This window comes from Gekko japonicus, unplaced genomic scaffold (genome assembly GCF_001447785.1).
Source record: "Gekko japonicus isolate JY-2015 unplaced genomic scaffold, Gekko_japonicus_V1.1 scaffold8, whole genome shotgun sequence".
Classification (NCBI taxonomy): Eukaryota; Metazoa; Chordata; class Lepidosauria; order Squamata; family Gekkonidae; genus Gekko; species Gekko japonicus.
Window position 1 is genome coordinate 3,161,219 of NW_015167057.1, and position 27,165 is coordinate 3,188,383.

Sequence of the window (27,165 nt, forward strand, 5' to 3'; positions counted from 1 at the left end):
AGTGAGCAGTGACTCATGAAAGCTCCTGCCCTGCCACAAATGTTGTTAGGCATTAAGGTGCTACTGGACTCTTGCTCCCTTTCACTAATAAAGATTACAAGCTGTGCTGTTAGGTTTATTATATTATTATTTTTTCATCTGTTAGAACTGGAAAGGGGGATCTCTCCAAGTGAAATAGTGTGTTGTTTTCAGACTGGACAAAACCCACTGACTGCTAGTGATGATAATAAAAAGTTTAAAAAGCGGGGGTGGGGGGTGTTTACTGTGAAGAAAGGCAGCCAGTGAGGTGGGAGGGGAGAGACGGAGACCACGTGTTGAACTGGAATATATGGAACTATAAATGTCTTTTTAAATACTTAGCCATTTACTTCCGGTCATTAAACCATGGAATTCAATCCAAGTGCTGTAATTTTTAATCAGAGTCTTTTTGAAAAAAAAATCCCAGATAGGCAAGAGAAATCTAATCTTAAAAAAACCCCACAAACTTTTCAGAATAAGCCAAAATAATTTCCCTTTATTTCCCCTTATTTCAGATGCATCTCTTTCCTGCCCCCTTCCTTTTTTAATTTGTGAGTGTGTGTGTGTGTGAGAGAGAGAGAGAGTGTGAGTGTGTGTGAGATAGTGTGAGTGTGTGTGTGTGTGAGAGAGAGATCAGATCTCAAAAGTAAACAGCAGAGTAGGGCTTGTCAGAAGAATCCCCCCCCTCCAAGAAGTGTGCATGCACAGGAAAGCTTTTACCTGGAATAAACTTTGTTGGTCCTGAAGGTGCCATGGGACTCCCTCCCAAACGAGGTAAGAGAGGCTTGGGAACGCAGCAGTAGCCCCACAGCAGGTAGCAGGAGAGAGCGGAGGGAATTTATCTCTGGTACGCATGTGTGTGCTCTCTTTTTCCTTTCCTCTAGCTTCCTCCCTAAAGGAGGAAGAGAGGCTTGGCAATGCAGCAGTAGCCTCAGAGGAGGAAGCAGGAGAAAGCAGAGGAAACTTGTATCTGGTGCACACACGTGCACTCTCTTTTTCCTTCCCCCTTTGCAACAGCAGTAGTGGCTGGGAGAAGGAAGCAGCTGCTCAGGAACCGGATGTGACCTGCGGGCCACATGTTTGACAGCCCTGCTCTATAGGATTGCTGGAACCTTGGGATGGATTAGACCAGTGATCTGGCTAGTCTGGCTTCTGATTTATTTATACCCTGTCTTTCCCCCCAGTGGGCATTAGGGGTGCCATCTCTGGGTGGGGAAATACCTGGATATTTTGGAGGTGGAACCTGAGGTGGGTGGGATTTGTGGAGGGGAGGGACTCCAATGGGGTATAATGGCATAGAGTCCACCTTCCAAAGAGGCCATTTTTTCCAGGGGAACTGATCTCTGTCGTCCGGATGTCAGGTGTAATAGCGGTAGATCTCCAGCCATCATCTAGAGGTTATCATGGGAAAAAGTAGAAACAAAGATAAGGGACCACCGTGAAACAATAACTAAGCAACGGAAACAACTATATTAACATATACCGCAGAACAATCATCCAGAGGACCAATAGAAAGACTCTTAGTAAGGTGCAACGCTCAATTCAATCATAGTCCAATAAAGGTACAATGAAAATTAAAGTTCACTGATATTTAAAGTGCTCTGTGCCACCAGTTAGTCCATTCATAAATCCATTGGTAATTTTGTGAGATTGGAGAAGTTGCCCTTATGCCTATAAGTAGCTGCAAATGGAAATTTTGTGAGATGTGGCAAGAAATGGACGCATAGGAAGACGTTCTGTCCCGTCTTTGATAAAGCAGTGATGGAAATGAGCGCAGAGGCCAGCAGGATTTGTTAGCCGGAACGGGAGTGTCCCTGAAATCGCACATCATCCTCCTGTGAAGTAACCAATTTATTAGTTATCACATCTCTACGTTTGAAGTTGGAATATTTGGAAAAGTCTCTGTTGGAAGCTTACATATTAGGGACTAATTGGTGGCACAGAGAACTTTAATTTTCATTGTACCTTTATTGGACTATGATTGACTTGAGTGTTGCACCTTACTAGGAGTCTTTCTGTTGGTCCTCTGGATGATTGTTCTGTGGTATAAGTTGATGTTAATATAGTTGTTTCCGTTGCTTAGTTATTGTTTCACGGTTGTTCTTTATCTTTGTTTTTACAACCTGGAGGTTGGCAAGTGGGAATCCAAAGCGACTTACATCATTTGCCTTGCCGCCATTTTATCCTCATAACAGCCCTGTGAGGTAGGTTGGGTTGAGGGTGTGTTGACTGGCCCGAGGTCACCCAGCAAGCTTCCATGGCAGTTCTAGTCCGAAGCTGTAACCGTTATGTCACGCCGGAAGTCAGGGAAACCCACAAGCAGGGCCTGTTGGTAACATCCCTCACCCGCTAACTGCTCTTCAGGATCTGCCAAGCTCTGAAGCATTCCACTGGTGAACTGGAAGGTGCCATTCAGCTATCACGGCTAATAACCAGCAGCAGTGTTCCCTCTAAGCTGAGTTGGTGTGAGTTAGCTCACAGTTTTTTAGCCTCCGGCTCATGGATCTTTGTCTTAGCTCAGGAAGGATATGGCTCCAGAGCAAACTGATTTATGCAGCAGCCCAATCGCTCACTCACAACCTTAATGCCAGGAGCTCATAAAGTAGAATTTTTGCTCACAAGACTCCACCGCTTAGAGGGAACATTGACCAGCAGTATGCCTATCCTTCATAAATATGCCCAGCCCCCTTTGTAAAGGTATCTAAACTAGGGGCCATCACTGTATCTTGTGGCAGTGATTTCCGCAACTTCTGAAGTAGTAGTTCCCTCTTCATCTGTCATACATTTACTACTGCCTCTCAATTCCATAAGGTGACTCCTAAGTTCTGGTATAAAGAGAGAGGTAGCAGAGTTTCTCTCTTAACCACTTTCTCTGCACCCTGCATACTTTTGTACATAAATATGCCCAGCCCCCTTTGTAAAGGTATCTAAACTAGGGGCCATCACTGTATCTTGTGGCAGTGATTTCCGCAACTTCTGAAGTAGTAGTTCCCTCTTCATCTGTCATACATTTACTACTGCCTCTCAATTCCATAAGGTGACTCCTAAGTTCTGGTACAAAGAGAGAGGTAGCAGAGTTTCTCTCTTAACCACTTTCTCTGCACCCTGCATACTTTTGTAGACCTCTGCCAAATCACCACTCAGTTGCCTTTCCCCCCTAAATTGCTCCCCCCCCACCTCCCCGGATGCTTTAGCTGTACTTCCTAAGACAGGTGCCCAAGCGGTCGGATCATTTTAGAAGCCATTTTCTGCCCCCTTTCCAGCTCTTCAGCATTCTTTTTTGGGTCATTCAACCTCCATTCCCCATCTGTCAAGTAATTGCGGCAGTGAACTCTAGCGGTTGTGAGAGGAAGGAAGGCATGGGGTCACCCAGGACCATCTTGTTTCCTACTTAAAAAGGGAATGCGGGGTATAAATTGAATAAATAAATAAATAGATGCTCTCCGTGCAGCCTACTAACCACAGACCTCATTGATTAAAACTTGCCCCTCCTTTTTAAAAATTGGCCCCAACAGATTAATCAACCAAACTTTTAGCAGATTAATCCACTGATTACACCTTGCCGGTTTATTTAGTTGTGAGTTTATTGCAAAGAGGCTCATAAAATGCCTTGGGAAATGAAATGCATGCCCTCTGTGGATTTATTTTAGGCATTTAGAAACTGCTTCTTGCCTCCACAAAACACCGGCTAATGCCTCACCCATCACATAAATGAAACTTCTGCTCGACCAAGTCAGATATCGAAATCACCTCATACCCAGGGAACGTTCAGCTCCCTCCTGGAAAACACGAGTTTGAAAAGCTCCTGACTTTTCTCTCCTGTCTGGACTAATGCCAAAATCTTTCAATTCCCAAAGGCACACAGAAAAAGTACAACCTTACACAGCTTCTGAACAGCTGCCAAAAAAAAAGGTGCTTTATGCATCTCCTCTGGTAAACAAAACGTCCCTTAAAGCAGGAACAATGACTGAAAGAGCCATTGATCTTGTGAAGGTTAAATGAATCGCTCTGATCTCAGCTGGTGTGTGTGGCCCTATATTGGGAGCAGTGCTCCCTCTAAGCTGAGTTAGTGTGATGAGCTAGCTCACAGTTTTCTAGCCTCCGGCTCACACATTCTTGTCTTTGCTCAGGAAGGAGGGCTCCGGAGCAAACTAATTTATGCAGTAGCCAAATCGCTCACTCACAACTTTAATGCCAGTAGCTCACGAAGTAGAATTTGTGCTCACAAGACTCCACAGCTTAGAGGGAACATTGATTGGGAGAGTGAATTCTCTAAATGTGTCGCTGTCCAAACCATCTCAAGATCTCTGTGGACTCCCTTCCCCCCCAAAGGAAAGCTAATACAGATTGCTAAAGTTTCACTGCTAAATTAAACAGGAGTCCAGTGGCGGCTAAAAGACTAACAAAATTTAATCCATCAGCTTTTGTAAATTAGAAATTCACTTCATCAAGTCCGCTGGAGTGTACAACCAAAGTGGCTATGTTTTATACTTGGACTTCAGAAAGGTGTGGGTGGGTAACAAAAAGTTATGAGAAGTTAATTTAAAAGAAGAACCAATCAAAAAGTAATCTGCCAAGTTACAGTGGATGAGAACTACTTTCAACATTATACTATATCATAGTCTATATATCTAATAACAACATTGTGGCCCCCATCTGTGGATATCTAAATCCATGGATTGGGGCCACACCAACACTAAACCGGTTTTTCTACAGACTTGGGGGACCCCCCCAGCTTTGCACAAAAATCTGAAATCTTAAAAAAAAAATACATTGAGGGATGTTAAACTTTTCCAATATAAACAAGTGTTGTCTGCATGCACAGATAATATACTTACATTTAATCTTCAGAGCTGGTGGTGGGTAAAGCTGGGAGTCGCTCTGGGTCATGGTGGACACTGGGAGCCCCCCCCCGAGCTCGGCTGTGGTGGTGGATGCTGGGAACCACTCCAGGCTCAGCAGTAGGGGTGGAGATGGTATCCCTCCCCCATGAATTTTGCAATCCCCCCATGTATATTCTAATAACCATGTCAGCCAGATCTGAGGATACTCAAATCTAGTGACCGGAGCTGTGAATGGACAAGACAGATCTTTCTACAGACTTGAAAAAAATGCCCCACGTTTGCAGAAAAACCTGAAATCTAAACAGATATACAGGGGAGGGTAAACCCCCCCCCCAAATTATAAAAGGAGTACTTGTAGCTTTAAGAAATGGAAGCCCTTGGTGGCCATTGCTAGGCAACCACAGCATTCTGGACGTTTTTTTTGTCAATAAAAGGGAGGGGGTGTGGGCCTTTTCAGGGCTGTTTTGGCCTATCAGGGCCAGGCCTGGCAGCAGCCACTGGATGACTTAATACCACCCAGCTTGCATACTCACCTTGGCTTAGCTGCTTGCTACTGTTCAACAGCAGCCGCCCTATGGATGCCAGTGTGGTGTAGTGGTTAGAGCTTTGGGGTTGGGTCTGGGAGAAAGCTCACTAGGTGATGTTGGGCCAGTCACATACTTTCAGCCTAATGTACCTCACAGCTACAGGGATAAAAAGTAGGAAATGATGTAAGCTGCTTTGGTCCCCATTGTGGCCCAAAACTGAAGTAAATAAATAATAAATATAGGTGAAGATAGGAAGCAGATAAAAAGTAGGTTGGTGAATGGCTGAAAATGAGAGAATGGGGCAAGGAAAGGGGAGAGGATATGGGGGCTGCAAGGAGGAGGGGGATGGGAAATGATGTGGGGAGTGGGATAGAGGGGAGAGCGATGTGTCCCCTCACAAGTTCCCTACCATGCAAGTGGGCCTGGCCCAGAGGCAGGCACCACATAACTGTGCCATAATTTTCCCAGGTAGAGGCTGCTGTGGGGGGGATGGGGGCAGAGGGACAGAAAAAGGTAGATTGGCTGTTGGGTGGGAAGGAGAGAAGAAAGCAGGAGAAGGGGAGAGGCTATGGAGCCTTTCAGGGAAGGGAAAGAGGAAATAGTGGGGGAGGGGGAAATGAGAAGCCCCCTGCAAGTCCTTGTGGGTTCCAGATCTTCCCACAAACATGAAAACTGTTCTAGGTTTGCAGAAAAATCTGAAACTGAAACAAACCAACCAAAGTATGAGGGAGTTGTAACCCCCCCTCCAAATGATGAAAGGAGTGACTGTAGCTTTAAAAAAACAGGTGCTGCCTCAGTGGCTGTTGCTAGGCAACCGCAACAGGCTTAGTTTCTGTTCCAAAAAGGCAGGAGGAGGGACAGGGCCCTTTTTAGTACCGTTTTGGCTTTTGAGGGAGGAGTCCTTGGGGTGCCTTGATACCACATGACTCCCCTAGGTCTGGCTGCTTGCTAGTGTTCAACAGCAGCCACACAAAAGCCAGTGTGGTGTAGTGGTTAGGGTTTCAGACTAGGACCTCAAATCCCTATTCTGCCCTGGAAACTCACTGGGTGACCTTGGGCCAGTTACACGTTCTTGTTTTAAATTGCCTCACAAGCAGGACTAAGACTGACCTTTAAGAGCACCTGGACACCTCCTGGTCGGCTGATGGCCTCCCCTACTCCTGGGCCAGCTGGCCCTCTGACAGAAGGACTGAGCCCAACTCACCCAAACCTGGCGTCCAGCCAGTCGGGGACACGGAGGCAGTATGAGGCGCCATATGAGGCGAGGCAGATGGGAGTGCCCAGCCAAGCCCTGAACGAGAAATGTCTGCTTTGGAGGGCGGGACTCTTCGGCACTGCATTCTGCCGAGGTCCCTCCCCAGGCTTCTTCCCAAAATCTCCAGGAATTTCCCAGCCTAGAGTTGGCAACACTAGGACGAGATGACAGAACCAGAGCCTGCGGCCTACCTGAGGCAAGGAAAGCAGCACCTGACCAATTGGTTAGGCAGGCCGCCTCTTCCCCCTTCCTTCCACACTCCCCTTTAGGAGTTAGGGGCAGGGTCAGATAGACTGCCTCGTCCTCTACTCTCTCTCCTTTGGAGGCAGAGCCAGGTCGGCCTGGGGGAAGATTCCTTTCTTGGGGTTTTCACTCCCAATCAGTGTTCCCTCTAAACTGAGTTAGTGTGAGCTAGCTCACAGTTTTTTAGCCTCTGGCTCACACATTTTTATCATAGCTCAGGAAGGATGGCTGAGCTTACTCATAACTTTAATGCCAGGAGCTCACAAAGTAGAATTTTTTATCAGAAGACTCCACAGCTTAGAGGGAGCATTGCTCCCAATCCACCCCAGCTCACAGAGTTGTTCTGAGGATAACATGGGGGAAAGGAGAATGAAGTAAGGTGCTCTGAGTGCTTGCTGTGGAGAAGGGTAAGTTATCAGTGGAGGAAATCTCCCTTATAAATAAAAGCCGAATGGTGGTGGCACTTCTCTAGAACATTCCACACACTCCAAAATCACTTCTCTCTCTGCTCTGTCAATCAGAGGGTCTCCCTATCCACTGGCTGCTTTGCCTGAGTCCTGCCTCCAACATTCTAAACATTTTGCTGTTCCTCTCCCCGCCATAGCCAGTCAGAACACAGAGGTTATTTGCATATGCAGCCTCATTGGCCTTTGCCTCGGAACACAGAGGTCGTTTGCATATGCAACTTGATTGGTTTTTGCCTCTAACAATCTAAACAATTTGCTGTTCTGAGGTAAAATGTGTCCAATCTCCAGGTGAGGGCTGGAGATCACTCAAAATTACAACTGTTCTTTAGGTAGCAGAGATCAGTTCCTCTGGAGAAAATGTTGGACTCGGTGTCATTATACCATGCTGCGGTCACCACAGCAAATTGACACTGAGTGTCCAAGGCCGGGGCACCCGCCCAGAGCCTCTTTCTAGAGGCCATTGTGGGATGGAGCTTGGAGAGGGTGAGGTTTCAGGAGGCATGGGACCTCGGACAGGTACAAAGCCATAGACTCCACCCTCCAAACCAACTATTTCCTTCTGGGGAACCATTGTTGCCAATCTCCAGGTGAGGGCTGGAGATCACTCAAAATTACAACTGTTCTTTAGGGTAGCAGAGATCAGTTCCTCTGGAGAAAATGGTGGACTCAGTGTCATACCCTGCTGAGGTCGCCACAGCAAATTGACACTGAGTGTCCAAGGCCAGGGCATTCACCCAGAGCCTCTTTCTAGAGGCCGTTGTATTTATTTCCACAACGGGCCTTTTTCCTAGTAAATAATAAATATAACTGAAGATGGAAGGGGAGATAAGTGGTTGGTGGGTAGGAGGGAAGGAAACGGAGAAGGTTGAGGATGTGGGAGCGGTCAGGTGGAAGGAGAAAGGAAATTGTGAGGGGAAGTTGAGACGGCAAAACGGGTGCTCCTTGGGGTTGCCAACCTCCAGGTGGGCGCTGGAAACCCCCAAGAATTACAACTGATCTCCAGACTACATAGATAGTTTATTCATTATTTATTTGAAACATTTTTTCCATTTCTCCTGGAGAAAAATGGCTGTGTTGGAAGGTACACTGGCATAGCATTATTCCTTATTGAGGGCCCTCCCCTCCATAAAGCCCAGCCTCACAGGCTCCATCCTCAAATCTCCAGGTATTTCCAAACCTGGAGCTGGCAACACTAGTGCCCTTTGCACGTCCTTGCAGGTTCCCCACTGTGAAACTGGGCCTGCCCTGGAAGGTGGCACCCTGCAACTGGGCTATAGTATACAGACACGCCAAGCTGATTCAGGAAGAGCTGTACAAAGACCGTATAAAGGTACAGATGAATGAATATCTATAAAAGGTGCAACATGCTGAGACATTAGCACTTGTAGTGTACAAGGAAATCTAAGTCCTTGTTCATGCCTGGGGGGAGTGCGAACTCGCGTTAAGCTTCTTGATGAATTCCAGTTTGGCATTTTCACATTGGATTCTTGCCTTTGAAGTTCTTTGGAAGGAAGACAACTTTTAGATCGGCAACAGCCATTATCCACCGCTAATTTTAAAAACCAAGGAACGGCTTGTTCTTTTGGTTAAAGATAGACTTGAAAAAGTTGCCCTACAATCTGTCACTAATCATTCAGCATACACCATGGGAGCTGCAATGCATGCAACGGCAGGCTGCGCACGACGCAGCACCTTTGTGTTCATGCGCATGCATTTACAGTGAGTGTGCACACTACTACAGACAAGATGCATCCACCTTTCAGCTAGGTATTTCATTGCTTTAGGAAAATCCTAATTCCAGCCCTGACCTGGATAGCCCGGGCAAACCTGATCCCGTCAGATCTCGGAAGCTAAGCAGGGGCGACCCTGGCAAGTACTTGGATGGGAGACCTCCAAGGAATACCAGGGGCGTGATGCAGAGAGTGGGCTTGCCTTCCAGCCCTACTAGGGGTTGCCAGAAGTCAACTGTGACTTCCAGACACATGCACACACACAAACACACAAAAATACTCACAAAAAAAGAAAAAAGAAAATTGTAGCAATGGCAGATTTGGCGTAGTGGTTAAGTGCACGGACTCTAATCTGGGAGAACCGGGTTTGATCCATCACAGCTGCTGGATGACCTTGGGCAAGCCATCATTCTGGCACAGCTGTTCTCTCAAGGACAGTTCTTTCAGAGCTCTCTCAGCCTTGCCTAGCTTACAGGGTGTCTGTTGTGGAGAAGAGAAGGGAAAGGAGTTTGTAAGCCACTCTGAGACTCCGAGTGAAGGGCAGGGTAAAAAATCCAATCTCTTCTCTCTCTCTCTCAGATTTGTGCAGGATTTACCAGGGTCAAGGAGCCAGGAGGGTTGACAGCTCTGGGTTGGGAAATGCTTGGAGATATTCGAGGTGGAGCCCAGGGAGGGGAGGGACCTCGACAGGGTATAATACCGCAGAGTCCATCCTCCAAAGCAGGCATTTCCTCCAGGAGAGCTGATCTTGGTCTTCTAGAGATCAGTTGTAATTGCAGGAGATCTCCAGGTGCTACCTGGCAACTTTAAGCAGCAGAAAATGGGGACTAAGTGGGAGGAATGTCCGGATACGGCTCCTCTGAAGTAACACTAGAAGACCCTGAACTGTCTGGCATTCGAGGTCTCTCCTGGCAACGGGAGATGAAGTCTGGGCCCCCGAAGCACTATGGAGCTGGAGAGACGTATTCCCCGTGCAAAGTAATTTCCAGCTTTGGTGTATCGTGATACTTTTCCTGACCCTGTTTCAAGGATTTAGGCAGGGTGGCGATAAATGCTTATCTGCTTTTCCTTTTGCAGGTGAAGCTTTACCGAGCCTCTCCAGCCGTGTGCCTAGCAACAAACACTCGACGGCTTTGTTTCTGTATGTTGGGCTGATGCGAAGGACGCAGCAGAGCAGGGCCGGGAGGAAAGTTGGCGGCACAGTTTTCCTCGCCTCGGTCCCCCCCACCCCTGCTGAGAGTTTTTTGGGGGGTGTCTTTTTAAAAATTGCCATATGGTTATGTCTTTTACTATTTTTTTTTAAGCCTGAAAAACGCTCCGTTGGCCATATGGTTATGTCTTTTACTATTTTTTTTTAAGCCTGAAAAACGCTCCGTTGGGTTGTGGTAGGGGGAATGGCTAGGGGTGGCAGCCTCCAGGTGGGACCTGGGGATCTCCCGGAATTACAGCTCATCTCCAAACTACAGAGATCAGTTTCCCTGGAGAAAATGGGTGCTTTGGAGGGTGGACTCAGTGGCATTCTACCCCACTGAGGTTCCCTGTCCTCCCCAGCCTCCACCCCCAAATCTCCAGAGGTTTCCCTACCTGGATCTGGCAACCCTACCACCCATCCCCTCCTGGTGGCCAAGGGAGACCTGGCAACCCCAGGAATGGCAGCTGTGGGGGCTGAGGCCAGAAAAGTGTGGGGGAAAGTACCGTGTGAATACTCTTGTTACTGCTGCACATGTCTCTGCATTCTCAGTGGCACTGCAGGGAACAGAGGAAATCATTGCAGTCTGGAAGCAGCCTTAGATGAGTGCATCTGAAGCCGTCTTGCAGGCCGGGTGGATTCCCTGCATCCTTTCAGAGCGGGCTTATGGGCGGAGTGGGCTTTGCTTTCCTGGTTGTGAGAACGCAGCTAGTGGCAGGGAGTTGTTCCAGGTTTATTGACACCGAGGACGAGGGCGAGATCGTTTTGTTTGCGGCGTAAAATTCATTCATTTGCCAGCAATTGATTGCCAAAACATGCCTCTCTTCGTTTTTTTAAAAGGCATCTGCAGTCTCTAACAAATACACCCACATAATCCACCTTAAAAAATACTGCCATGCCGTCCAAGTTTCTGCGACACAGTTTGGACTCCCACCTTTTCCTGTGTTGGATGTTCTTTTTCCCCCAGTGCCAGATTTTCCCCACCAGTTTGCTGCTGAGTGCACTCTCTCTGTCTCTCTCAAAAAGTCTGGGTGGTGTTTTTGTATTCCGTGGCCGTGATTGTTTAATTCCACAGTTCTCTGAGCTTGCCATCTGTGTGTTGCATTGATAGATCCACCTTCCCTCTCAAACGTCGGATAGCTGAGAACTGTATATAAAAGTATACAGGCAGCATCTCCGGAAAGGCAAGGTGGTTGCCTGAGGTTCTGGATTTTAGATGGTCAACTGGGAGAGAGGATCTGGCCAGGCCTGTAGCCAGGATTTTGTGGCTCATGGGGCAATTTTTTTTCTGGTGGGGCTGAAGTTCTCAGTGGAGAAAGAGAAGCCAGAATTCTGAGGATTATGACTCAGCTGTCTATTCTACATAGGTGTTCTTATACTAGTAATCACCCTTAGCCTGTTCACCATTTAGCCACAAGAAAGGTGTTCCCAGATCTCTAAATTGCAAGCTGTCAACCACTTTAGATGACAGTTCTCAGCTGCTGCAAGTTAGTCACTTCTGCCAGCCTAAGCAACAATTCTGATAACAAGTCGGCAGGTGGGGGTGAGGACTTTTATAGTCAAGGAGAACAGTTTCTTGACACAGACTTAGAAGGGATCCTAGAGGTCACCTACTCTAACCCCCTTGCTCAGTGTGTGAATTAGTCAGCTACAGCACCCCACTCTGCTTAAAGGAGTTCACACCTTTTAAAAAATGTTTTAAAATGATTGAGAAATGCATTTACAGGAGAAATTCCTGTGGGGCTATGCCTTTAAGAAAGGGGGTGGAGTCCCAAAAGTTCCACTGTAGCTACGGGCCTGGATCTGACTCCTGTGTAAGCACCATCAAAATGAATGAGAGCTGTGGAAGTCCGAATCATTTTAGTGGGGCTAAAATGACTTCCTGCTGGATTGTGCTTTTGATAATTAATGGGTGTTGTTTGAATTTTCCATTTAAGGCATTGTTTTAGGACCTGTCCTGAGTGTGTCTCTCTCCCCCTCCCCCCGAGTAACAAACTGTGCTTGCTTTCTCAAGATGGATGATCAATTTATTTTTTAACTTAAAAATGTAAAGGAAAAGTACATCCATACAAATAAAAACAAACCAAAGAAACAATATTTAAGTCATCGCTTTCTTAAAACTGAGTTGCTGTAGATACTCATGCCTGACTGGAATTCCTTTTCCCTAGAGCTGCGTGGGTAGAAATTGGGTTTGGCTGCTTGGAAATGAGGTTCCAACTGTATGACTATCACATTCTGAAGTAGGTCTATGGAAGGCTGTTGCTTCCCCTGCCAGCCATGTGGTTTTAATTGCTGAGTGACTGGTAGTATTTGAGTATCTTCATCTTTCTTCTGGTATGGAGCAGTGATGGGCTTTTCTACATTCCTGTTTCTTTGGGGAGGTGGGTTCTGTTGTGAATGTGTTTTGCTCCCTCTAGAGGTGGATTCTATATTACAGTGGTTTATTTCCCACATATCTCCCTGCAGATTTAACCTGCAGGCTTTTACAGTGGCCATATACCAGTATAATATTGAATCGACCACTAGAGGGAGCAAAACATGTGCGGAACAGAAAAAATTGCCCCAAAGAAACAGGAACTTACAAACGAGGAAAACTAAAATGTGGGAAGGCCCAGTTATTTTTTTTCTTCCTCTCTGTGAAAGGCAAAGGAGCTGGACCAAGGATCAAAAATGACAACTGTAAGACATTAATTTTGAAACTGACCTATGAGCACGTTGTGAGAGATCTGCTGGTGTGCTGTGAGAAATACATAACCCAAAGTTCCTGTCAGTCCCCCAAATACACACCTCAGAAGAGGCTGCCTGCTGAATCCCTGCACGATTTACTACTACATGATTTACTACATCCTTCCAATCAGCCTCTGCCGGGGGCTAGTAATTCTGGAGCACCTCTGTGTCAGTTGCAGTTGGATAATTCAGTTGTTTGTGATGCAGAAGAATTACCGAACCTCAGAGGAGGCTGCCTCTTGCATAACTCTGTATGAGTCACTGTTCTGGTTCACTCTCCTTCCACTTGAAAGGCATGCCCAGATCAGTGATTCATGCAGGAACAAAAAAAAGAAGGGGGAAGAGTCCTTGAATATAGATCTGCATTACCCTTATACAGCCATTGAATGAGGAAGAGAGAAGGGCTAAGTTGATGCAGAGGACGAAGTTGGGAGGACTGTAGCACAACATCCTTTTCGGTGAGTGTGTGAATTGTTATCTCCCAGTGTTATTTCTGGTGGGAAACGTTTAATTTATTAGACTTCGGCAAATGCTGCCCCAATCTGTTTTTTGTGCTCCTGTCCCTGTCCCCGTTCTGCAGTTTTTTGGGATTAGGATTTCGGATTTGTGCCTGAGCAAAAACCGTCCTGTTGTTATGGGCAGATTGGAGGGCCAGCATGGGGTAGAGGTTAGAGTGTTGAAATAGGATTTGGGACAGGCCCGTAGCTACAATGGAGCATCTTGGGGCCGGTCCCCCTGATCTTCTAACTTCCCAACCAGCCGGTTTATTTTATTTTATTTTATTTTTTGCACGTGCCACGGCTGTGCCAAGCTGAGCTGTCGCCCTGCCCTGCCTGGGCTTTCCCACATTCCCACGCCAAAGGGCACATCTGCTCCCTATTCCAGCCTCCCGCTCTCTCTCTCTCATCGCTTTTTAAAAACTTTTACTCTCTCGTCGCTCCTGACACAGTGCCCCCTGACTTACTTAAATGCCCCCTCAAGTCAAAAATCTTGGCTACGGTTTGAATTCTCCACTCTGCTGTGGAAGCTTGCTGGGCCCCCTTCAACCAGCCAAACATATTCAGCCCAACCTACCTCGCAGGGTTGTTGTGAGGATACAATGGAGGAAAGCAGAATGATGTATGGTGCTTTGGCTCCCCATTAGGGAGAAAGGTAGGAATATGAATGAAGTGTAGATACATAAGTAGATCTGAGCATGTCAGTTTTGAGGGGAGAGAAAGGGGAGCCATTTGTCTGAATTTACCCATGATCTGAGGCCGGGAGGTTCGAGGGCTTCCACAGTGAGGACCAGCAGCATTATTTTGCATTGGCACATAACAGACAGCCTTCTGCGAGGACTTGGAATAATACCAATGGGAGATGCAGGCGAGCTTAGCGAAGGTGTCCTTTATCAAGGACAGGATGTAGGACGTGACCATGGCGATAATATGCCAAGGCACCCCTCTAAAAACTCCCCCCCCCCAGCTTTCCCCACTCCGATTTGTTGGCCGGCTCCTCCCTCATGTTTCTTGTCCTCTTTCAACAGCCGGAGGTTGCCATGCGCTGGCCTTTCTTCCTGAATGCCCTCCCCTTCCAGACCGTGCCATGGACTCCATGTTTGAGGATGACATCAGCATCCTTACCCAAGATGCCTTGGTCCAGGATGACGAGTGGCTGGACAGCCCCAACACAGACCTCTCCAGCGAGATGTGCTCGGCCTCCCACTTCGCTCTCATCACGGCCTATGACGACATCAAGAACCGACTGACCGGGCTGGAGCGGGAGAACGCCTGCCTCAAGCGGAAGCTGAAGATGTACGAGATCAAGGTGAGCGGCGGCCTGTGGGGACGCACGGCCCAAAGATACGTGTCAGTGAGTAGAACCAGTCTGACCCAATAAAGCCATACAAGTGATTGCTGAAGGTGTTGAGATAGGGTTGCCAACCTCCAGGTGGTGGCTGGAGATCTCCCGGGATTGCAAGAAATCTCCAGGCTGCAGAGCTCAGTCCACCTGGAGAAAATGGCCATTTTGGAAGGTGGGCTCTATGGCAGGGGTGTCAAACATGTGGCCCAGGGGCCAGATCAGGCTCCCAGATGGCTTCTGTCAGGCCCACAGTGGAACTGGCTGATTTCTGCTTCTTCCAGTTCTGCTGCTGCTGCATCATCATAGGTTTGCAGCTTACAGATACACACCTGAACAGCATACTCAAGACTGCAACAGCACAGACATTTTGATGCAATAATTCAGAGGAAGAGGTGTCAGTTATCAGACACTGTTAAAGAAACAAAATATTGCAAGAGTGCTAATGTTTTAAGCATGTTTTTATTTCAAGTAAAAAAACCCAACCCTTTCTGTTTGTGTCCTTTATGAAGTTTATCTCTCCGCTACCTGGCATTACGTTTTATGACACACATGGCCCGGCCCAACAAGGTCTCATTTATGTCACATCCAGCCCTCATAACAAATGAGTTCGACACCCCTGCTCTATGGCATTCTACCCCACTGGGGTCCCTCCCCTCCCCAAATCCTGCCATCCTCAGGCTCAACCCCCAGAATCTCCAGGTATTTTCCAATCCAGAGCTGGCAACTCTACGTCAAGATGCATTTTATTACTTACTTTATTTACAGTCTGTCTTTCTCGCTGAGACTGAAGGCAGATTACAGAATATAAACAGAGCCATCAAACAGCATAAGATGAACAATGCACTAGGACCAGGACTGCAGGAAGCAGAAGACAATGCGAACAACAGACTAAGGCAAAGGCGTACTATAGAAAACTCAGGAAGTGAATTACAAGATATAAGACAATGCAGTAGAAGCAGGCGAGAGCCAGTCGGGTGTAGTGGTTAAGTGCACGGACTCTAATCTGGGAGAACCGGGTTTGACTCCCCACTCCTCCACTCACAGCTGCTGGATGACCTTGGACAAGCCATAGTTCTGGCACAGCTGTTCTTGAAAAAGGGCAGTTTCTGTCAGAGCTCTCTCAGCCCCAGCTGCCTCACAGGGTGTCTGTTGTGGGGAGGGGAAGGAAAAGGAGTTTGTAAGCCACTCTGGGACTCCTTTGGGTAGTGAAGGGAGGGGTATAAATCCAATCTCCTCCTTCTCCCCCTCCTCTTCTTCTTCTGTAGTCAATTCAGTGGCCTACAGTCCTGTTCCATGATAAAGGTGCCCTCCTGGGCTTCTCATTCTACTGCAGTTCTCATCTGTTGGGGTTTTTTTTTAATGCCCTCTTGGTTTTGCACATCATGTGGAATGACAGAAGTGTAGGATCCTTCCTGACCTCCTCAGGCAGGCTGTTCCACAAGGTGGGAGCCGCTACTCAAAATACACATGAATGGGCAGCTGCCAATCTTACCCATTTGCAGGGTTGGCACCTTCTGAAGGCAGGAGAGGTGGTCTTGCAGGTATGATGCACAGAGGTGCTTGAAGAATTCTCAAGAGAAGGGCATGGTTGACTTCTGACCCAGAATCTTGACACAGAGTACCAGCCAGGAGGAAAGTGGGTTCTAACCCAGTGGTCTTCAGTCCAGTTGGTGTAGTTTGGTGTCGTGGTTAAGAGCGGCGGACTCTAATCTGGAGAGCTGGGTTTGATTCCCCACTCCTCCACTTGCAGCCAGCTGGGTGACCTTGGGTCAGTCACAAGTTCTCTCAGAGCTGTTCTCTCAAGAGCAGTCCTCGAAAGAGCTCTCTCAGCCCCACCTACCTCACAGAGTGTCTGTTGTGGGGAGGGGAAGGGAAAGGAGATTGTAAGCCGCTCTGAGACTCTGAGTGGAGGGGGGGATATAAATCCAGCTCCTCCTCTTCCAGACCTGGGATGCTCAAGTGGAGGATAGTGCCATGTTCTGAGTTTCGCCTACTAGGTCACAATGTGGGTATTTGAACCTGGGTCTCCCAGATCCTAGCCTGGCACTGTAACCACCACTAGTCCACACCAGCTCTGAAGCCCCCCCAGGCAAGGATGTTTTGCAGCTAGAATATTGTTGCACTGATTGGGTTGTATCCAGCAAGCTTTTTTGCCCAATTCCCCTCGTTATTACAGGCCCCGTCCCATGTGGTTTGTGTCCATGCAGGGCCCTTTTAGGTGGGCCCTTTTTCATTAGTGGAAAATGGGTTGGATCAAGCCCAGTAGTGTTATGGAAAGTAACAGATCCACTGTTGTGATTGCATTTTAAAATATTCCGTATCAGTGTCTTGACAAACTGGTATTTGTGATCTGGACTTTTATATGCTGATTTAATGTTGCACAAGCGTTTCCAAAAAGCCTTTTATCATACATAAACATAAATGCTTTCATCTTGTTTTCCTTGTGTTCCTGTCCTGCAGTTCCCACTGATCAGTGAGTTTGGAGATGAGCGCATCTTCTCGGTCTATGACTCCAAGGAGACCTCCCTTCTGAAGAGTGAGAAAGCCAATCTCCAGCAGCAGCTGAATCAATTCCAGCGGGAGGTGAGTGGGGTCTCCCTGTGTGCCCAGAAGGTCTGATGCATTGTACCAATCCAAAGTGCTATTCTGGATCTGTAAAGACCTAAACAATCTGCACCCAGGATATATGAAGCCGTCTTCTCCCATCTCCGTCCACCCATACACTAAAATATCCCTCAGAATCTCTTTTCTTGCAGCCTATAATTGGAAATGTAGTGGATGGGACAGGGCCTCTTCAGTTGTGGCACCAAACCTTCCTGCTTATGGAGTTCATCTCTGACTGGTGGCTTTGGGACTTGCATTTCCTACCAGCTGATGATGGTTTCTGCTGCTTTAGTTTTTGGCTGCTGAATGTGTTATTTGTCAGTTCTTGTTTTGCTGTTTGAGATTGTGGTGGCATTTGGAAGACTGTGTGATTTTTGTGCAGCTGCTGTTGCAGGGAGTTCCCAATAATTTTGTAATCCTAAAACACTTTCCTACTCCTCTTTGGAGTCCCAGGGAAACCAACACAGCCATTTTACAAAAGGCAGTTTGTAGAGCAGCCCTCCGCAGAACTTCCCCTAATGAATTACAGGAAATTTCTTACTGAATGTGGACTTCTAAGTTAACATACAAAATTGCAGAAGGCCCACGTAGATCAGAGGTCCCTTGAGCCCAGCATGGCCTTACTCTGACATCAGCTGTAATAGAAACAGCCACTTGTGAGTTTAGTCACTTGGCCAGTAGAGACTTTCTGATGTCAGGAACTTCCTGTTTGGAATGCTGTACTTCCTGGTAGGTAAGTCCCTGTTCCCCTGTTCCCAACCAATTAGGAAATTAGATTTTTTAAAAGTTAACAAATTTCTAAGATCTTACTGAAAGGCCTCCCTGTAGGCAGAAAATCTTTGGGGGCAGGGGGTGGGCGGGCCCCATGTGCCCTGACATGACTACATCACTTCCAGAAGTGACATACCGGAAGCGACATAGGCATATGGGGAGGGGTTGGGCGAAACTTCCCAGAGCATCATTCTCACCTTGCCGCTCCTCTTACTCTTGAGGAGCTCGTCCAGTGAAAGGTTCCTTCTTTTGACGTGAATATCTTTAAATACAAGAAAAAACTGACATTGCATCGTATCCACCAGGGATTTATGGCACTTTACGGGACAATCCAGTTTTTAATCTGAGCGTAAGCAGAAATAGTAGAATGAAAACTCAATAGCGGTCCAGGTGCTACAAGCATCTTGCCTACTTTTGTGGCAGCAGACTATCAGTGCAGTCCTATGCAAAGTTATTCCAGTCTAAGCTCATTGATTTCCATGTGCTGAGACTGGAGTAACTCAGCATAGGATTGTATAATAGTATAAATATCCACTGCCCCAGGAACAGTATCAAAACAGGATTAGATGTGCGTTTGTGCAAATTTTATCCACTTGGTTCTAAGAATTTGCAAAACAGATGCCATGTGCCTGAATTCCTTCATTCCTGACCTTCTCAAAATCTAACGATGTGTTTACTTGATTATAGTTGCTGTGTGTTACACACATTTCCAGAAACCTGGTATCTTGAAAGAAACCACAACTGCTTTGGAATTTTAGGGTGGGAAGAACATTAACTTTGGCTGGAGATAGAGCCCCCCCCCCCCCCCGCGGAACTGGGTGGGTATGTTTTGTATATCCTCATCCTGCTTTCACTTTTGATAAACAGGTTTGTCAGGTTTTTATGTATCATGAATGAAATCTGCAAATTCTGTTTGCTCAGAGGCAGGAAGAAGACCCAATAACGGTGTTTTACATGGGAGGAAAAGGCTTTCTCTCACACCCTGATTCTCCTCTCCTTCCTTCCCTCCCCAGCTGCAGAAAAGCAAGGAGAGGGAAGAGCAGCTGGCAGAGATGATCCAAGCCTATGAGAAGCTGTGCGTGGAGAAGACTGACCTTGAGTCAGAGCTGGGACAGATGGTGAGTTCCACCCAGGCCTCTTGCTCAAGGTGCCTTCCTTCGCACATACCTTTTCGCGCAAGTCTGTAACGTGAGAGAGGACAGCCACGTTTTCACCTACCCGGGATGTGGTGCAGCTTTTCTGCTGAAACCAGTTTCCTTTTCCAGGGAACATTTGGGCTGCAGTCGCACACATTAAATAATCCACTTTCAATCCACTTTCAGTGCACTTTCCAACTGGGTTTTTACTGTGTGAACTGGCAAAATCCAGTTGGAAAGCGCATCGAAAGTGGACTGAAAGTGGATTATTTAGTGTTTGTGACCACAGCCTTGGAGAACGATCCAAAATCCCAGCCTAGAGGCCCTTTCAAAACCAACTGGAATGTTTTTCTTGTTCAGTCTTGGTTGGGGATTCTCTGGCAGGGATTAAAGCATCTCTCATCCAGGGTGTTGCTCTGTCCAGACTGCGTGTTTTCATTTTTGGCTTGTCCCACATGCAGCCTGACACAGTCCCTAGGGATGGGGTGGTAGAAAGCCAATCAAATGATTTTTGAAAACCTTGTAATATGGGATTGCGTCAAAGAACCCTTATGCTCAGGCTCTTGTCTTTATTCGGTGGCCTGCCAGAGTGATCCCTTGGAAGTTCAGAACATCTCCCTGTAGGTAATATGTTTGTTTTCTTTGTATATATATTTAAATCCTACTTTTCTCCCCAAAGCCGCTTACAACATTGTTCTCTCTTCCTTCATTTTATCCTCACAACCCCCACCCCGTAAAATGGGTTAGACTGAGAATGAGTAACTGGCCGAGATCATCCAGTTGTGTCTATGCAAATCTTGCACTTTTGGGTATTACGGCTAGTGACCCTCAGGAGAACCAACCCCTTTTGCATTGCAAAAATTTATTTATTTGGAAACAGTGCTGTATTTAAGCATGTAATTGCCTTGTCCAGTCAGACTTGTCTCTCTAAGCGAGACATGATGGAGTTTGCCATGCCTGCTTGCTTGTCCCTGAGCGTCTGTTAGTCAGAGATACACTGCCTCTGAATAAGGAGGATCCCTTTTTACATAGCATAAACAATCAGCAAAGCCTGACCTGCAAAGGTGTACAACTTCATTAGGCATAAAGCAAAAGGAAAGAATTGGGGGATGAGGAGGAAAGGTGAAAGAGTGCTCAGGAAGGACAGAACAAAATACATTGAGAACAAAGTGTGGGGGGATGCTGATTAAACAGAATGGGTGGGGTCTGTTTTGCTAGTGGAAGCGTTTCCCTCTGGCAGAAGGAGCCTTTTGAGATACAAGTTACTTGGAAGGGTTTCTTGCTTTGGGGTAAGGCTCCTTCAGCCTGAGGGGAAGCACCTCCTCTAGAGGAACAGATCCAAGGATCCAACTCCAATAAATAGGGAGGAGGGGCAGAACAACAGAGGGAGACCTCCTGGTAAAATAAAACGAAGCTGGAAAAAGATGTGATTTTGCATTAATCAGGGTTAGTCCGCCAGTTAAGACCAGCCTCTCAAGCCCTGATCTCTGTGCCCCCACTTTCAGAGGTGAGACGTGGCATTTTCTGTGGTGGCACCTTGCCTTTGGAACACCCCTTGAGGCTCACCTGGCGCCTACTTTGCTTTCTTTTAGGTGCCATGTCAGAACACATCTTTTTTTTAACCTAGGCTTTAATTAGGAGTTTATCTTACCAGCTTTTTCATGGTCTGCTTCTGTTTTATAGAAAGCAGGAGAACTCCTCCACATGCAGCCAGCTGGCTGACCTTTGGTCAGTCACAAGTTCCCTCAGAGCCGTTTTCTCAGGAGAAATCCTTGAAAGAGCTCTCTCAATCCCTGGAGGAACAGGGCATTTTCTGTGGTGGCACCTTGCCTTTGGAACACCCCTTGAGGCTCACCTGGCACCTGCTTTCTTTTAGGTGCCATGTCAGAACACATCTTTTTTTTTTTACCTAGGCTTTAATTAGGAGTTTATCTCACCAGCTTTTTCATGGTCTGCTTCTGTTTTATAGAAAGGGCTTTTCTGCATTCTCATTTTCCTCGCTTGTATGTGCCTGTGTTTGGGGGGTGGAGTTCTGTTCTGCAAATGTTTTGCTCCTTCTAGTGGTCAGTCCGATATTACAGTATGTTATGTCCGGCATAAAAATCTGAAGTTTAAATCTGCAGGGAAATATGCTGAGCATCAACCAATGTAATATCAAATTGACCACTAGAGGGAGCAACACTTGCAGAACAGACCCCCCCCCATGCAACAGAAATGTACACGTGAGGAAGATGAGATTGCAGAAAAGCCCATCTTTTAATGCATTGTTGCTTATGTCCAGGGGCTTGTGTTTTCATTGCTTGCATTTTAATATTGTGGTTTTGAATTGTAAACTGCCTTGAGCAGGACTCTGGAGAGGCAACATAGAAATATACTCTGGCTGAGTTCTTGAAAAGCCAGTGATCTGTTTGACTGCAGCTAAAATGCCAGTTGCAAAGGACTGAAAGATTACATCTAAAGTCCCGAGTACAAAAGATATGGCAAACTGCAAGACTGTCAAAGCTAACTGAGATAGTCTGGTCAAGAGAGGGAAAAATAAAGAAGTCAACATTTTTAAAGAACTGGAAACCATTTAATGATGTGTGAGTCCTGAGAGCTACATTTATGAATCAAGTGTTCTAACTGTCCGATATTTTTATAAGTTCTATAACTCCTTAAAATGTATCGTGTCAAGTTACTATAGATAGTTTTTTAGAATTGTAATAATGTAAATATGATCATGGTTTTCTGCAGTTACTGTTGTAACATTTTAAAAGTTGAACAGAAAAATTCATAGGGGGAGGGGAAGCTTGTAAACCTGTTTCAAGAATCCAGAACTCAGAGTCATGCCAAAGTGGGGGAACAAAGATATCCAAAGAGGAGGGCAGAAAGCTGGCCTGGGAGCTTTAGGGCCTTCTGTGCAGGCAAGAGAGCCAGTTTGGTGTAGTGGTTAGGAGCACAGACTCTAATCTGGGAGAACGGGGTTTGATTCCCCACTCCTCCACGTGCAGCTGCTGGTGTGACCTTGAGTCAGCTACAAGTTCTTTCAGAGCTGTTCTCTCAAAAGCTCTCTCAGCCCCACCTACCTCACAGGGTGTCTGTTGTGGGGAGTGGAAGGGAAAGGAGTTTGTAAGCCGCTCTGAGACTCCCTTGGGTAGTGAAGGGCAGAGTATAAATCCAATCTCGTCTTCTCCGGGGAGTACAGTTAACAGCCAATTCTCCTCACCCCTTTCCCTCCGTATCGTAGCTGAAGTGGGGAGAGGGAGAGCTTTTAAAAGCTTTATCTAATGAAGGGAGCTTCGACTCTCGAAAGCTGATACCCCCAAAATCTTGTTGGTCTCTAGGGTGCTACTGGACTCGAACCAAAATGGCTGCCCTCTGAAACTAAGCATGGGGTATGAAGCTGGCGGGGTGGGGGTGGGGGGAAATCCAGGCATCACATAGAAACAAGCAGCTATTAACTGGTCCATGCTATAGCAGCAGATGATTTGGTATGATGATTAGGTGGGAAAAGGACCCGAGGGAATCTTTGTCTGAGGGCACTGGATAGCGCTCAGCATTCTTGCATGCATACTCTTTCTCTCTCTCCCTCTCTCTCCTTCTCTCCCCACCCATGCCTGTCCTCCTCTTTCCACAGAGAGCACTGGTTGAGACACATTTGAACCGCATCCATAGCCTGGAGCAGCAGCTGAGGCAGAGGGACAGCAACACGTTTCAGAGCATGAGCTCTCCGCTGCAAACCCAGGAAGTGCAGTACCTCTCGCTCCATGGTGGCCACGGTGACTCTCCTGTTTTCTGGTCTGGGGAAATGGGGGGGGGGGGGGGGGGGGTTGGTCTTTCTCCATGCTCTCCCAGGCCCTGGTAGTTCCAGGACTTCTGTGTCACATGATGTCGTCCAATATGTGTGCGTCTGGTTAATTCTGCCTCTTTTGCAGTTGGGTATGGCTTTGGAAGGGCGGAAGGTCTGGAAGAGGGGAGTGGCTAAAAAGGATTAGCTAGGAAGCCTCCATCTCGCAGCTACAACTGCCTCCACCCTTATTGTCCAGCCCCCCAGTTAAGATCCTCTTCCCAGGCTCTGCTCTTTGTGTCTCCACCACCACCTGTAGAGCTCCCAACCGCAAACTGGAGAATAATTAATAAAGATACTGGTTTGGCTTAAGCCTTACAGGGATGTTGTAAGAGTCTGAACGCTTAAAAGAGTTCCAGACAGGCAGGTTGGTGTAGTGGTTAAGAGTGGCAGACTCTAATCTGGAGACATGGATTTGATTCTCCACTCCTCCACATGCAGCCAGCTGGATGACCTTTGGTCAGTCACAAGTTTCCTCAGAGCTGTTTTCTCAGGAGAAGTCCTTGAAAGAGCTCTCTCAATGCCACCTACCTCACAGGCAATGCTCCCTCTAAGCTGTAGAGTCTTGTGAGCAAAAATTCGATTTTGTGAGCTACTGGCATTAAAAGTTGTGAGCAAGTAATTTGGCTACTGCATAAATTTGCACTTTGCTCTGGAGCCATCCTTCCTGAGCTAAGACAAAAATGTGTGAGCCACAAGCTAAAAAACTGTGAGCTAGCTCACACTAACTCAGCTTAGAGGGAACACTGCTTGTAGGGTGTCTGTTGTGGGGAGAGGAAGGGAAAGGAGATTGTAAGCCACTCTGAGACTCCCGAGTGAATGGCCAGATTCCAATCCAACTCTTCTTCCTCCTCTTCCTCTGCTTTTGCAATGTTAAGCATTATAATCCAGAAGAGTGCCACTTCGTTCCACCAAAACAAACCATATATCCCAATTCAGTTAGCAGTGACATTTAAAAAAAATAATTTTTACCCCACCTTTCTCCCTGCTAGGGACCCAAAGCAGCTGGCAGTGTTCTCCTCTCCACCATCTTATCTTTTCAACAACAGCCCCATGAGGAGGGTTAGGCTGAGGGAGAGTGATTTGCCTAAAGTCACCTGGCAAACTTCCATTGCCGAGTGTGGACTCAAACCTGGATCTCCGAGATCCTAATCTACCCCTACATGACGCTGGCTGTCTATATGCACACTGAAGCAGGCTGCCGTGCAGTTATCCCTAGCCGTGTTGGGGAGCCATATGCAGAATCCACAGCCAATTTTATTTTTTGTGTGGAAAACTGGAAAGGAATCCTAATAACAACACTTAGCATTTATGTATTACGTTCAGTGTTCAAAGCACTCCACCCATATTCTCTTCTTGCAATTTTTACAACAGTCCTGCAAAGTATGCCAGTTTTTCCATTCATGTTGTGAATGAGAGGAGGGCTGAGACTGGTAGTGACTTAAAGCTTTGCAGTGAGTTTATGGCGAAGGCAGGATTTGAATTGGGTACCTCCTGGGTTTTCTTAGCCACACTGCACTTGCTCCCAGGTCAGAGGAACTGACTGGATGTGGGGTGAACTACTCCAGTAGCTCCCTGGGTGTTCTGGGAAAAACGGGGGTCAACATACGCACTCACAAGCAAGAACCCAATTGTTAAACTGGTTTGTCAGTTGCAGCATGTGAAAGTACATAGGAGAGTTCATTTGGGGTGCTGTGTTTTTCAGCCAGTAGATGGCACTGTGGTGCCTTGAGTTTGTGCAGGAAAAATGGTTCCATTTCAAAAGCTTGTAAAAGGGAGCCTCTTTGATTACCCAGAATCCCTAGGAGAATTGTTTTACCTTTAAAAATTAAAAAGGAGTTTGCTTTATGGGGAAATGATCAAGGATTTGTTCTCTAGACCGAGTTTTACAAGATCCTTATCCTGGCAAAAGTAGTTTTCTTACTTTGCAGAGACTGGTGGAGGTTTTGGGGTGGAGCCTGGGGAGAGCAGGGTTTAGGGAGGGGAGGAACCTCAGGGGGATATAATGCCACAGAGCCCACCCTCCAAAGCAGCCCTTTTCTCCAGGTGAACTGATCTCTGTCATCTGGAGCTTAGTTGTAATTCTGGGAGATCTCAAGTCCTCTCCTGGAGGCTGGCAACCCTAGATAACAGGTTACCACTTTGTGGGACACTTCAAATACACCAGGAGCCATGGTCTTAGAGGAGCATCAGAAGGAACGTTTATTTTGCCGAACAAGAGGTACCAGAGCCCAAACCCATCTTCCCCCTAGTTATGTGTACTCTAATTCTAGCAGTAGCCTAGAGGTGGTAACTGATTGCCAACAGGCCTGAATTTGCCGAACAAGAGGTACCAGAGCCCAAGCCCGTCTTCCCCCTAGTTATGTGTAACTGATTGCCAACAGGCCCGAAGAAAAATTCCCTGTCCCTTTAATAGAGGGTTAATGCATGGAAATGGATAGTTGACGTTTTCAAGGCATGGACATGAACGTCCATAATCTGGTAAACAGCATCCCATGAAGCCTCTGTTAGAGGGACGGAACACTTTTCTTTGGACCTTTTAGCAGCCTTAATGGGTATCTGTGACTGGCTTAGGGGTATCAGGGAGTGCTTTACCATGTGCTGCTGGTTTTCATGTGATATGTTTGCAGAACATGGTACCGGGAAGCATTTTACCACAGGACATAGATTATCTGGGGAGTCAAAACAGGGTTTACCAGCTCTGGGTTAGGAAACATCTGGATATTCTGGGGGTAGAGCTTGGGGAGGGACCTCAGCAGGGTGCAATGCCATAGAGTCCACCCTCCAAAGCAGCCATTGTCGCCAGGGGAATTGATCTCGGTTGCCAGGAGAGCCATTGTAATAGCGGGAGATCTCCAGGCCCCATGTGGAGGTTGGCAACACCAGAGCCAAACCCAACCACCTTGTGATGGCAGGAATGGTGAGGGTCAACAAAATGGCTGCCCTGCGGGCTTCCGGAATACCACTTAATCCATCAGGCTGCTCCCCCTTCCTCCACGTTTCCTGTTGCCTTACATCCTCCCTCCTCTGTCTGTCCTCCTCCAGTCTTGGATCGCTCCATGAACTGGCAGAACCCCAGAGGCCTCGAACAGGCAGAGGGCCTAGAGGTGCACAGGCTGGAAGCAGAACTGGAAGATACGCGGCAGGAAGTGCAGAACTCGCAGCACCGGGAGGAGCAGTTGAAGGCGGAGTGCGAGAGGCTGCAGGCGGAAGTCAAGCAGTTGCATGAGACTCGGGCTCAGGTATTTGTTTGTGTGTTCGTTCAGTTTGTATCCCGCTCCGTTCCCTGCAAACAGGGCCCACGGCGGCTTCCGACAAGCAGACAGACAACAAATTTCAACATTCTACAATTTTTAAAATCTACATTATATCAGTTAAAACCTAAAACTTCATTCCTATACCAGATGGCGCCCTAGTATCCATCACAGGCGAACAACCGGGGGCAGCCAGCGCAGAGAAAGGGAAAAAGAAAAGAGGGAGGGAGGCCAACAGATCTCAACTGGCCGCCGCTGTCCTCAACTGTATGCCTGGCTGAACATCTCAGTCTTGCAGGCCCTGTGGAACTGAACCAAGTCCCGCAGGGCCCAAGTCTCATTAGACAGAGAGTTCCATCGGGTTGGGGCCAGAGCCGAAAAGACCCCGGCCCTGGTTAAGGGGGCAGGAACAGGCAATAAGTTATTTCTGGAAGAGTGTAATGCTCTCGGGGGGGGGGTATATAGGGAGAGGCAGTCCCATAGATACGATGGTCCCAGACCATTTAGGTACACTTTAAAGCCGGCACTTGGTGAGGTGGGTCAATAATAGGGGCCAGGGGTCATTTCCTGCAGGAGCGCATAGGAGCGGAGCTCCGGCAGTAAGGAGCCCAGGGGGCGGGCACATGCAACAAGCCCCACCCCCTGCTCCCAGCAGCCCTCAGTCGGGCCACGAGGAGCAAGAAGCAGCCAGGTAAGTTAAAGAGCCCCCCCCGCCCACCTTCAGATACAAGG

The 27,165-nt window shown here is 47.3% G+C and overlaps 1 protein-coding gene across 1 annotated transcript in view; it reads left to right on the forward strand.

Moving 5' to 3' along the window:
• Positions 1-14,580: 14,580 nt before the first annotated feature.
• TBKBP1 (TBK1 binding protein 1) overlaps positions 14,581-27,165 on the forward strand; it is a 78,004-nt gene continuing 65,419 nt past the window's right edge. Inside the window, exons 1-6 of the mRNA XM_015412452.1 lie at positions 14,581-14,806; positions 17,303-17,425; positions 19,231-19,335; positions 22,970-23,122; positions 23,543-23,558; positions 26,261-26,421. Of these exons, the coding sequence (XP_015267938.1) occupies positions 14,585-14,806; positions 17,303-17,425; positions 19,231-19,335; positions 22,970-23,122; positions 23,543-23,558; positions 26,261-26,421 (780 nt within the window). The 5' untranslated portion in view covers positions 14,581-14,584. The remainder of the gene's footprint in view (positions 14,807-17,302; positions 17,426-19,230; positions 19,336-22,969; positions 23,123-23,542; positions 23,559-26,260; positions 26,422-27,165) is intronic.